Genomic DNA, 12,589 nt, shown 5'->3' with positions numbered 1-12,589 from the left:
ATAAAATATATTAAAAAGTGGCACAAAGCATTTCACTATTTGCAATTACAGTCAAGAAATATTGTTAAACCCTATTATTGAATCCGTCCTGTAACTTTCCTCATGCTCAGTTGGAGTACCAGCTGGAACAGGAGCGCCATCAGCGTGCTGAGCTAGAGAAGAGCAGGAGGAGGCTGGAGGGGGACAGCAGATCTTCGCAGGACAGTCTGGGAGAGATGGAGAAGATGAGGAATGGTCTGGAAGACCTCATTAAAAGGTCAGTCAAAGACGCGCTGCATGCTTATAGCAAACTTTTCAGAGTAGATGGGAAAAAAGCCAGTCAGCCAAAGTACTGTTTGCTCCTGACACCAACAATTTGAGGCTAAAGCTACATTCTGTTAAATTCTGTTGGGAAATTTTGCAGAGATTTTCATAGTTTCACAGAGACCTTCAATGATCTTCCGACGTTTTTTCTAGTGTAACATTGAGGCTTGCATCTCAGGGGTCTGCTGAATCATCCTGCTAATTACTGAGTAGACTGTCTGTAAAGACTCTGTTGATTCCCAGAAGATAAATCCAAATGTCCTTGTTGATGCCCTTGTTTTATTGCTAGCATTACCAGAGGGTCAAAATGTTGGCTTTTATATCAAAATTGATTAACATAGACATTTAGACAATGAAAAATCCAAATAATTAACAGTTTTCTTAAAAACCAAAGTGAGACTGATATGTTTAACTGTTGTATTACTTAAGAAAATATGGTACAGATGTCCACAATTTCACCAGGACCTATAATTTTATTTCGGTCCACCGTCATGAAAAGATTTTGAATCAGTTTTCTTAATTTATGCTAATTAGCGTTAGCATATTTGTAATGCTCTGTGAGATTTTCTGTTTACTGTATCGGTTCCAAAATATTAAAAAGTTTGCAGTGTGCCTAATGGCTGAAGGTTTTTTGTACTATAATACAGTACTATATATTGTACTATAATACTGTGGTTGAAAATTATACAGGATATTGTTGTTATTTCCAGTTTGATCCTATTTGTAGTTTGTGGCATCACTACCTCATGGTCACAGTGGCTAAACATTGTGTGTCTGTCCTGTGGGTGGGGGGATAATAGTCATTCAGAAGGTTTTGAGCTATACAATAAAGCATATTTGTTCAAAGAAGAAGACACACAGGTAGTATTTCAGGTCAAATTTCTAACTTGAGAAGCCTGGAGACTCTTGGAAAACATTAGCTTTCCAAAAGCATTTATAGCATTAGCAATTTTAAAGCTCCAGCCTATAAAAGTCAGTACAACCGATATTTTATTCTTTGAGACTGTCTATAAGGTTACATCAGTCAAAATGTGGTTAAAGAAAGGACATAAACAGGGCACCATTATTAACATAAACATTTTCACAAACTGTGCATTTATCACAGCCATCATGATGGGTGGTAAACCCGTCTCTAAAACATTTATATCAGCCTATCTAAGCCAGAAAACATGGGGTGAATTTTTTCCCCCCATTTAGACTATATGCAAGTGACAACAAGTCTTATCTACTGTTGTCTTTTAATAGTCCGCTGAACTGGAACCTAAGCTGATCTGATCTACTATCCCAAGGGAGAGAGAGCCTGATGGACTTTGGAAAATTTCTCACTCTTGTGTGCGTCTTATATCCTGAGGCAGCAGAGCTTGGACTCTATGAGACTACATTGTCCTTTTGCATCTCTTTTAAGGTGTATGTACCTCTAGGGATTCACTAAGATCCCAGCATGTTGTTATCTGCCCAGTGATATAAAAACAGATGTAATCATTCACTGTACCCTACCCTGCAGCAACAATCTACTGAAGGCAAAAGCCTCCTGTCAGAAAACAAAAGTACAGTGCGCACCTACAATATTGTCTCCGTAACAAAGTTAAAACTTGTTCTCTTTGGCACTAATAGTTGCGTGACCTTCTTGAACATTAACAAAGTGAGTGACTCACTTGTTGCTAAGATACTATGGTATTCAAACAGTACTTATTGTCAGAGGCTATTAAATCTGCCACTCAGTATAACTTTAGTCCAGTGAAGCGTCACAGACATGGTGTTGCGATGTTGTCAAAGCACATACATATACAGAGCCTCACGTGCACGCCTCACAAATGTGACCAGAAGGTCAGATGGAGCAACCTTTTCATGTGACTGATACTCCTTTGTATTTGCTGCTGATCATTGCGGCTTTTAAAGCACTATTTTTTGTGCCGTGTGAAACACATTAAAGAACATTGTTGTAATGTGTGTAATGTTTATATTTATCAGTAGTTCAGTTTTAGATGTCCAGCCCCAAAATCCCGCGGTACCATGATGCTGCCTATATTAGCTAGTCCGGGGGTTTTTAAATGCAAGAGAAACTGTAGGGTTTTGGGAAACAGCTTTTGTGTTTTCTGAGCAAAAAACATCCTCTATGCTCATTAATTTCAATTATATATTCCTTTTCTCATTAAAGGAAGGAGCTGGAGATCAGCAGTACCAGCTCCAAACTAGAAGAAGAGGAGGCACTTAACTTTGGACTGCAGAGGAAGACCAAGGAGCTACAGGTAAGTTTGCATTTTGTTGTTTGTCTTCTGTCATTTAACACTAGCAGTCTTGTTTAACAATCGCATGGTGAGACCTAGCAGAAAGAAAAAAGAAATCACACACCCAAACAGGTGATATTAAATTTCACTTCAATTTTATTTATATTTATACAGCGCCAAATCACAACAAAAGTCACCTCAAGGCGCTTTATATTGTAAGGTAGAGCCTACAATAATACATAGAGAGAAAAACCCAACAATCATATGACCCCCTATGAGCAAGCACTTTGGCGACAGTGGGAAGGAAAAACTCCCTTTTAACAGGAAGAAACATCTGGCAGAACCAGGCTCAGGGAGGGGCGGGGCCATCTGCTGCGACCTGTTGGGGTGAGAGAAGGAAGACAGGATAAAGACATGCTGTGGAAGAGAGACAGAGGTTAATAACAAGTATGATTCAATGCAGAGAGGTCTATTAACACATAGTGAGTGAGAAAGGTGACTGAAGAAGAAACACTCAGTGCATCATGGGAATCCCCCAGCAGCCTATGCCTATTGCAGCATAACTCAGGGTCACCTGATCCAGATATAAAGTGGTAGTTATCCATAGAAATCTAAATCGTTTCCTGCACCAGGCTGTAAATATGCTTTTCAGTGTTGTAAGGTTGAGCATTTTAAAATGGGAGTCTAGTTGGACTGACTCATTTTGGAGTCTCAAGTGTTCATTAGCAAAAATGCAGTTTTTGGCACTTCTGCTTTGACCTCTCTGCGTGCTTACAGTTTAGTTCACTCAGATTCAAATAAACCAAGTTATCGTCATACTTGACTCTATGATATAGTATTATATAATATAACTGTTTGTGCTTTTTTTACATGACCAAGAAAAGCAGTCATGTCTTTGTTTGACCACTTAATGTTTTAGAAAGCAAAACAGTTCAAACAGATAAGTGTACAAATGTAAACCAGACTTTTGTGGCCCATGGCCTTACCCTTTGGTAATGATTTCTTGTTATCATCAATCATTTTTTAGCTATTTCCCAGAACAGGCTGAATGTGTCAGTTCAATGTGATGTTTCCACATTTGTTGCCAATGTCACTGACTCTGTCGCTCTTTCTGCTAGTAGCTGCAGCGCTGTTTACTGTCCATCACCTGTGGCTCACACACTTAAAAGCATCTGTTTACTCTTGCAAAAAGCTTTTTTCACTAATGTCACGTTCGAGATAAAATACTGGTAGCTAAGTTGACTGAGCTCACGCACAGCACTGCTAAAAGACATGTGGAGTCCTTCCTTATTGGTTTGATAGTCATCAGCCAGACAACGGGGCTGGTATGCTCCTTTCCTCTGCAGCCTTTAATTTCTGAAAATGTTCAAAGAGCTATAAAGAACTTTACGTGTCCTGTGTGCATATCGCGATGACATTTGCTCAACACTGAGCTGGCTTATCAAGTTAGTCATTACTAATCAACACAGAAAAGGTCTTTTAGTTACCTTTATAATAGCAACTGTAATATTTAGTTGAAGTGGCTGTGGCTTTTGTAGACTGGCTTCTAAGTGGAGTTAAAAGCTGTTAAAACTGTTGTTTTACAAAGACAAACAGTGAGCCCAACTGTAGGTTACAACACGGCAGAAAAAAGGCATTCCTGTCTTTTAGCAAAGCTGCTGGGCTCTGCTCTGTGATTGGAGCAGTCGCTTCAAGCTCCAAGCATGTCAGGAAATGGTTAGAACGCACTGGCTACATCAAAAATGAACTGGGTAGGTCAAGTTTATTATGATCTACCAGCATGCATTGACTTTTTGACTTCCAGGTGAATAATTGCAAAGCATTATTACTGTTATAGATATTATATATGGCAGTAGATATTTACTATCAGCTGACAGTGACTCAGGGTTCAGAATGTTTTTACATCCTCTCATCTAGGCAAAGTGGATTAAATGCTAAAAAAAACACCTTAATGTGTCTTATCACTAAATTTCACTTGAAGTATCAAAATTAAAAATACTTAGTCTGTGAGAAAATGTTATTGCTATATGATTCAAGACGCTGTTTGTGAGTCTGGAGTTATGTGACCTGATTTCCCTGAGACAGGAGGATCTAGTGATGGTCTCCAGAGGTGGCAGCCAATGATTTTCTGGGCAGTGTTAATTACTCTTTGTACAGCCCTCCTGTTGTCACTCGTGACCCTGCCTACCACAACACCCAGCCAGTAGGAGAGGACGCTCTCCACTGAGGAACAATAGAAGACCAGAAGCAGCTGAGACGGGGGCGCCGAGTCTAACTGATTGTTACCGGTTGGCGAGGAAATCTTTGATCCAGGACCAGGTGGCATGTGAAGGTGGTCCAGTCTTTTGCTGAGGATGTCTGGGATTATTTTGTTGAATGCTGAGCTGTAGTCCATGAAGAGCATCCTTACGTTGCGCTCTGTAAAGGGTGATGGTGATGGCATCCTCCTTGGACCGATTTGCTCTTTAAGGAAACTGGTAGGGGTCGAGGGAGGAGGGCAGACAGTGTCTGATGTGCTGAGGCACTATCTGTTTGAGACACTTCACGACTACAGACGTGAGGGAGAGATAAAGGATGATAAAGAGTGAAAACTGTAAATCCCATCCACGACCACAAGTGCATCCACACTGCATATGCACATGAAGACACAGCAAAGTCATTTGGAAGTTTTGATGCTTTACGAGAAACAAAGATTTGTCGTTTAACTTTCAAAATAGTATTTCTCAACAAAAGATAGTGCTGCACCTCATTTGTCTGTCGATGACAGGAAAAGGACTGCTGAGTTATCACACTGTAAACTTCTTTGGAAGTAAATCTTTCTCACTGCAGACATTTGGGCTTGTTACAGCAGGAGAAACACAGGTGCAGCTTGTAAGATTATCGATGGATTTAAATATTCCAGTAAAACATGCCAGCCGACATACCAGTGCATCGTCAGGGAAACACCTGAATGCAAGTTGTAATTAATGGGGTTAGCTACACATTGTGTTTATTAAGTCAGCATGGGATAGTTCAATTGTGGAAATGTTTTTTAAACTTCTTTTCGAAATCTTTGCATGTAAGGTCAAAAGTAGCATCACTAACTGGTGATACTTTCAAAGTGTTGTTGAGTTGAGAGTGAGCTTGTTCATTGTTCCGTCTGAGCAACTATAGGAAGTACAAAACCAAAACTATTTCACTGCATGCTAAACTGTGAGAAGAAATATTCCTTGTATTTATGTTAGGTTGTCTTGTGAAAATGTTGTTTAGTGATTGCTGCAGAAATTAGTCCTAAAACCACAAAATAAATTGGCCCTTTTTTTAATTCCAGCATTCCTTGTCCCAGAATCAAGGTTTGTTGAATGGGTTTTGATTTAGAGGCTTTAAATAATATGGTCTGTAGTTAAGACAAGCTTTACATATTTTGTTCTATAGGAACAAAAGCAAAAACTCTGCTTAATATGTTTATACAGAAATGGAAAAAATATCAAATGACCACCTATCATCCTTGTTCTGTAGCTCCATACAAGATCTTGCCCCTTATGAGGTGGACAATTATGATAAAGGTGGTGAATTGGCACTAAACTACATGGGAGGAGTTGTTAATAATAGGAAGACAGTTGGAACTGTAGTCACCATAAACATCATTAATAACAGGCTACATCATAATAGGTTGAAATCTTGCAGCACCTGCAAAATCCCACTCCTCAAGAACGCACATGTACAAGAGCATCCTGAGTTTGTCAGTGAACATCTAAAGGATTCTGGGCCTGGGAGAAGGTGCTATAGACAGATAAATACTAAATCAAGGTCTTTGGCATCAACTCAACCCACTGTGTTTGGAGGAAGAGATAATATGACCCAAAGAACATCATCCAAATATGTCAAGCATGGAATTGGAAATATTATGCTTTGGGGATGTTTTTCTGCTAGGTGTAAAGGACGACTTCACCGCAGTGAGGGGCCAATGAAAGCGGCCTTTTCTCAGCCAGAAAACCGAAGATGTGTCGTGTATGATCTTCCAGACCCAAATGACCCAAAACATACCCTGATGATGACGTGGGAGTAGCCTAACCTGTCTCTGACCTTAAGGATCACTTATTACCTAAAAACTTTAAGCGAATGCGTATATTTGAACCTGTGTGGATAGGAGAAAATTCAACATAAATTCAAACCGGTGCATCCAGTCATTGCATGTCTAATGCTGGAAAAAGAACAGTACAAATAAATGATGAAGTGTATATCACATCTTTTGTACTAGATTACTGCTGTGTATTGGCTAGGCATGATAAAGTTAGCAGCTTATCATAGGCTTGGCTTATGTGTCTTTGGGTTTAGAAAAAACAGCAACATTTTTCAGTATTCAGTATTACTTTCAGCAGAGTTCAACATCTGGAGAGATGCAAAGTTTCATGGAGCTTTCAGTGACTGTGACCGGTATATGGACTAAAACCACAGCGGCCTTTGAGTGCAACAAAAAAGTGCCACCTAGCTGAACCTCAAATTTCAACAAAGCTAAAGGAAAAAGCCATCCCAGTTATTAACGAGTAATCTTTGGTGAGGCAGTGGAAAATCACCACAGCAGTGAGTGTATGCTGTACCACTAAAGACGGTGCAATTTAACTAACCATCTTTAGGATTGCAGGCACTGCAGAAGCAAGGGTAGAATAGCTATTTATTGTATGCATTATATTCTCTGCCAATCTGGGAAGTATATACTAATGTTTTTCTGCTGAATCTTTCAATGGCATGCAGATAAAATCAAACAAGTCTGAGAGCTTTTATCTGTGTCACTGGTGCATGTTGCAGATAATGTGTTTTGTCTGTGTCTGTCGTTGAGTTCAGAGAGAGAGGGAGTGTTATGGGTTCAGGTGGTGCTTCTCTGTTCTGCCAGTGCCTCTGGGAGCCTGATGTTTCCTCCAGAGTTTGTCAGTAGTGAAAATAAAGAGCTCCTTTGTATCTAATTTGAGGAGTGAAAGACAATCCATGTGTCTTTGAGGGTGCACATGTTTTCGCATTTACTGTAGCTTTGGCATCCTCTCACAATGAAGCTATTATATGTAAACTTCTCCTACTGATGAAGATGCAGGTGGACAGGCCAGCCAGCTGGACATCACCCACTGAGGTCTTTCCTTTGACGTAAAGGTTGCACGAATATGTCCACGCAAGCTGCTGCAGAATCAAAGAGACCGCTTTGTCTGTCGCTGATGATGAAGCCGCCTCTCCCTCTGTAGTATGCTGTAATTCAAAGCAGTTGGCCTAAAGAGAAAGCAGCCATGCAGCCTTGATTTCTTACAGCAAACGAATCCTTTTTAGCGGTTTTATTTAGGGTTGTAAAACAGTTTACACTCAGTCACAATCTGAGGGTTATCACAATCTGTGAAGATAAAGCTCATTTTGTTTTTTTGTTTGGTCTGTAGCAGATGTTTTGCTGAAGGTGTTAGATCAGATTGGGCCACAGCGGTGATGAGAGTCTCGTATCCAGATTACGCTATTCAAGCTTTCTATTGTCCTCTCCCTTATAGCTACATATGCTTGTCTTGTGTATAATATGGGATCATGTGCTTTTGTGTCATTTGAAACATAAAGCATAGAATTAATCTTAGTTTAAACTGATAATACAGTCACAATACCATATTTTGTTTGTAGACTGATCACTACTGGAAAAACTTTTTTTTTCTTGTTTTTCACCCCTAAAAACACGAGCTGTGTGTACTAAGAGTCATCGTTTTGCTAAGAGGTGTTTCTCAGACAAATGTTCTGACAAATGAGCACCTGTGGTGAACAAGTCTTACTTCATACTTAGTACCAATAATTTCATCTATATAAATATAAAAAAAATAGTTGGGACCATGTCTGTGGAAGCTGTCAGCAACAAAAACTTTACATCTGGAGTCTGTAGGTGGCCATCTGGTGGCATTTAAAACAACAAAGCATGCAGATTCCTGCACCATTGCCGTGATCTGAATTATGCTAGTGTGTGCGAACAGTATAGATGCAGGGAAGGCCTCCCAGTTGTTCAGCTGGGGGGGTCTCACAGGATATCACTGCCCACACTGCTGACCATCCCCTCTGACACAAGCATGGAGACATCTGCACTGAGGCCACATCTGATTGCAATTTATAGACAATTATTATGGTTTCAGATTGAAGAGGGGAAAAAGAAAACCGTAAGCACAAGCAATTATGGAGATCAAACCCTGCAACCATTCTCAGCAACAACGGCCTAATTCTGTTGTTTCCAGCTCACTGCTTCAAGACTAGAGACATCTTTGTGGGTTCATTTAGAATCAGTGTCTAAATTCTTCCTGCTACACATAAGTGGCCAGAATTACCCATGTAGCCTGGCTCAGACTTCTTAACACTCTTGGTGCACGATGTGTTTTTTACAATTGTATTAGAGCCACAATGTTTACTTTGAGGGTGGTTTGAGGCTCTGGAAAAGAGGAATTTAACAAGAAACATATTTGAGTGGGGAACTGTCAGTGAGAGAAAAAGAGGCTGTGCATGCATAAGGGGGTGTGGACAGTAAAGTGCCGGAGGGGATCGACAGTGAAGGTATGTGTGTGTGTTTGTGTGTGTGTGCACGTGCGTGTCTCAGTGTGTGGGACACTCAGTCAGTCATTCAGTTGGGCTGCTGCTGCCTCACGATGGCTGTTCTCTCTGCAGAGGCGCTCCGCTGGCACGTGAGTTTTTATTTCTGTGTTTCTGTTTAAACGTATCAAAAATGATAAAAGGAATAAGTTAATGTCTCTGTGTGTTGTTTTTAGGCATTTAAAAATATTCTGTTGTTTATAATCAAAGATGGCACAAGTACAGGCGAGCTCTCCAGCTCTTGTCTGTACACATAGTTTACAGTACGTTTGTTATGGTTTGTTGTTTGGGGAGATTTAGGCGCTGTGGCTTTCACCACTTGAGTGAAGTGGAGGTGTTGTTGCTGTGAGTGGCCCTGGGCCATCCGGCATGTCAGACACACTTCCTGACATTGAAACATAGATACAAATTGTAGATAACCAAGAGCATGACTCATCTTGGTAGAGTGCAGCCGTGCTGGGAAGCGAGCAATAAATTTTTATTAGTAATTAAAAAAAGCAGTTTTGGCATGACATAAGTGGAACAGAAATCATCTGTGGATGATATACTTCTGTTAGATCATTCTGATGATTTTGAACAGAATCCAGTAAAATGAAATTCAAAGCGCAGTAGGTGTACACAGAGGGTTCTACGTATGTTGAGTTTTCACTAAGAATAACAGTTTGTATCATGGGAGGATCTTTACCATAATAAAATGTATATAAGTGTGTAAAATGCCTTGAGGCAACTGTTGTTGTGATTTGGTGCTATATAAATAAAAGTGAAATGCCTTAAGAGGACACTGGATATTTAAAGTTCAAAAGCAAGAGTGTTTAAAAAAATGACACTATGTTTTCTATACATTATAACATATTTAGTGCCGTTAGCCTGTGCTGAGGTCTCATGAACCTGCTGGGAAGCTCATATTTTATTACACAAGTGTGTGTCCTGTCCTTCTTTTCCCCGTTGACCTCCAAACCGGATGGAGCAGATAGTAAAATGGGAGTTTTCCTTCCCACTGTTACCAAATTCATGCTCATAAGGAATTGTTTGATGACTGGGATTTTCCCTGTAATATTTTGGAGTCTTGACCTTAGAATATAAAGCGCCTTGAGGTGCTTCTGCAACTGATTTGAATTGAATTGCATGTAAAAATCAAACGTATCATACAATTCACATTCGCATTTTACATGCAATCATAATAATTTCTCCTCATATCTAAATGTAAACTTACATGAAGTGATTGAACAGAGTAGATATTCCTGTTTTTGTTCCAGGATTGTTTACGCTGCATAATTAAATATATTGTTGTATGCTGTGCGTGTTATGGGCTCACACAGAGCAACAAACAGTTATGGCCACATTTATGTCAATGGTTAATTTAGATGTCTTTGGACTGTGGGAGGAAGCTGGAGTACAGTGAGTATGCTGACACAGGAACAACATGCAAAATCTGCCCAATATATTTTGGATATTCATTTATTATTTTTATGTTGGGCCAATAAGCTCATTATTTTATTTAAACCCAAAGTTGCATAGATAGATAGATAGATAGATAGATAGATAGATAGATAGATAGATAGATAGATAGATAGATAGATAAAACCCTCAGAGGAAGTGCATAACATGAAGAACTTGAAGGGTGGTTGTTTGGCACTGATCGACATCCTTTACCTGTACCAACTATGCACGATTGTCATTGTTCTACATAACTATGGCTTTATAAACACAGTATCCTCTGCGATGAAATAGCTGAGTGTTCCAAAAATAACTGAAAATGCTTTGGTTATTTTCAGAGGTGGTCAGTTCACTGTAAAAAATAGTGCTGTTGTTGGTTTGCAAGGAATAAAGAATGTGTTGTGTAAAGGAAGCGGTTGTGCGTATTTAAAGATTTGTGTCATCATTAAAATGTTTTAAAAACCCTTGAATTGAGATGATGAAAGCAAGTTGTCACTTAGAATATGTGCAGTCATTTATTTAAATACTGTATATTCAAGGTAGATGCATAGTTGTAATTCATGCATGTGCATTAAATGGTACATATTAGTCATTCTTCATGATGATAACATGCTTGCATGGGAAGTAATTCAGCTGCTGTTGAAAAAGGTTACAAACCTGGAAGGAATAAACCTTACAAAATATATAGAAGACACCTGAAAATGATTTTGACTGATAAAATACTGCATGTATTCAGACCTTGATGCATCACTTACTTCAGGCCAGGACCATAAAACCAAGAGCAAAAAAACCCCAAAACAGAACAAAAAGAAAAAACACAACAAAAATTCTTTGAATTTCATGGAAATGGCAGTGCTGATGATTTTTGGTCTCGGTGACCGGACATAGCACACCCAGCCTGGGGTCAAAATACAGATAATGACGGTGCCTACAGGACATTCTTGCTCTAAATTGCTACCTGAGGAAAAAAGCCAGAGGCGTGCCAAATCCCTACAGAAAGTGGAGTGTATGAGAAGGACTCACCACACACACAAGTGCTGCCTTGAAATAGCAAACAGTCTGTGGAGATGACGCCCCGTTTGTTCTCTGTCAAAATTACACATGTACTGTGAAAGCAGAGGAAATATCCTCCCCATGTTTTATTGTATTTTATTAGTTCAATGTTCAGGCCTGTGGTACTGAAAGCAAATTAAGTTTTCTTGTTTTGGTTTTTTTAAGTATGCACCTTCATCCATTTCAATATCTCTCATTAGGCTCGCATCGAAGAGCTGGAGGAGGAGCTGGAAGCAGAGCGGACCATGAGAGCCAAGGTACTGTATATCTACACACTTATGAGGAACTGTGTGGCTTCGCTCTTTAGTGCACATGAAACAAAGAGCAGTTAAATCTGTCTGTCCTTCTTTGGGGTAGATAAGAGGAAACCAGATAACTTGGTTCGGCTCTAATGTTCAGGCCTGTGGTGCTTAGAGCAGTTTAAAGATTGAAGGGGACGGTAAATGAAGAAGAACAGACGAAAACAGTGCTGATGTGCTGGCAGCTGGTGGGGTACATGTGCTGGTGCTGTGCCTCTGGTCACCCCAAACTATCTGCACCTGTGATAATAAAAGGGGGTTGAAGAGACCTTGTGTTTCTGATTAACATAGAGGGAACCCATAGGCGTGGAGGGAGCCCCGACGTCCTTTTTCTTACTTTCCCAGATCGTTCTCTGTCTTCACACACCCATATCAGTGCACCTTCTGTAAGCCCTTTGCCTTGCTCCTTCAAGTGGAAGAATAGGGCATTTTTTCCATCCATCTTACATTTGACTGCAATAAAGTGTCCCAGATGACTTCTTTCTAATGCATAACTTTTTCAAAGGAGCATGTCTTTGTCATAAAAAGCTGATACCAAGGTGGCTCTTTAAGTGCTTGCTGTTTCAAACAAGGACTTATAGTATGTGTGTGCTAGCATGACTTAAGAGCGTACTGTAGTTACAATAGGAAAAGGCAGAAATGCAAAGGCATATATTTCACTCCAAGTGGCAAATAGAGTGACAGCTGGCCTGAGGG

General features: G+C 39.9%; 1 protein-coding gene across 4 annotated transcripts in view; it reads left to right on the top strand.

Moving 5' to 3' along the window:
* Positions 1–12,589, top strand: part of LOC146567968 (putative uncharacterized protein MYH16) — a 58,362-nt gene that overhangs the window by 33,092 nt on the left and 12,681 nt on the right. For all 4 annotated transcript variants that reach the window (XM_085283702.1, XM_085283701.1, XM_085283700.1 and 1 more), the window contains 3 exons: positions 111–256; positions 2,462–2,552; positions 11,795–11,851. In XM_085283702.1, the coding sequence (XP_085139828.1) occupies positions 111–256; positions 2,462–2,552; positions 11,795–11,851 (294 nt within the window). The remainder of the gene's footprint in view (positions 1–110; positions 257–2,461; positions 2,553–11,794; positions 11,852–12,589) is intronic.

This window comes from Mchenga conophoros, linkage group LG8, assembly GCF_057382185.1.
Source record: "Mchenga conophoros isolate Kocher_MC1m ecotype Shallow Benthic linkage group LG8, M_conophoros_male_GT1.1, whole genome shotgun sequence".
Classification (NCBI taxonomy): Eukaryota; Metazoa; Chordata; class Actinopteri; order Cichliformes; family Cichlidae; genus Mchenga; species Mchenga conophoros.
Note: the sequence above shows the minus strand (reverse complement) of the source record. Positions and strands in the feature narration are given on the sequence as shown.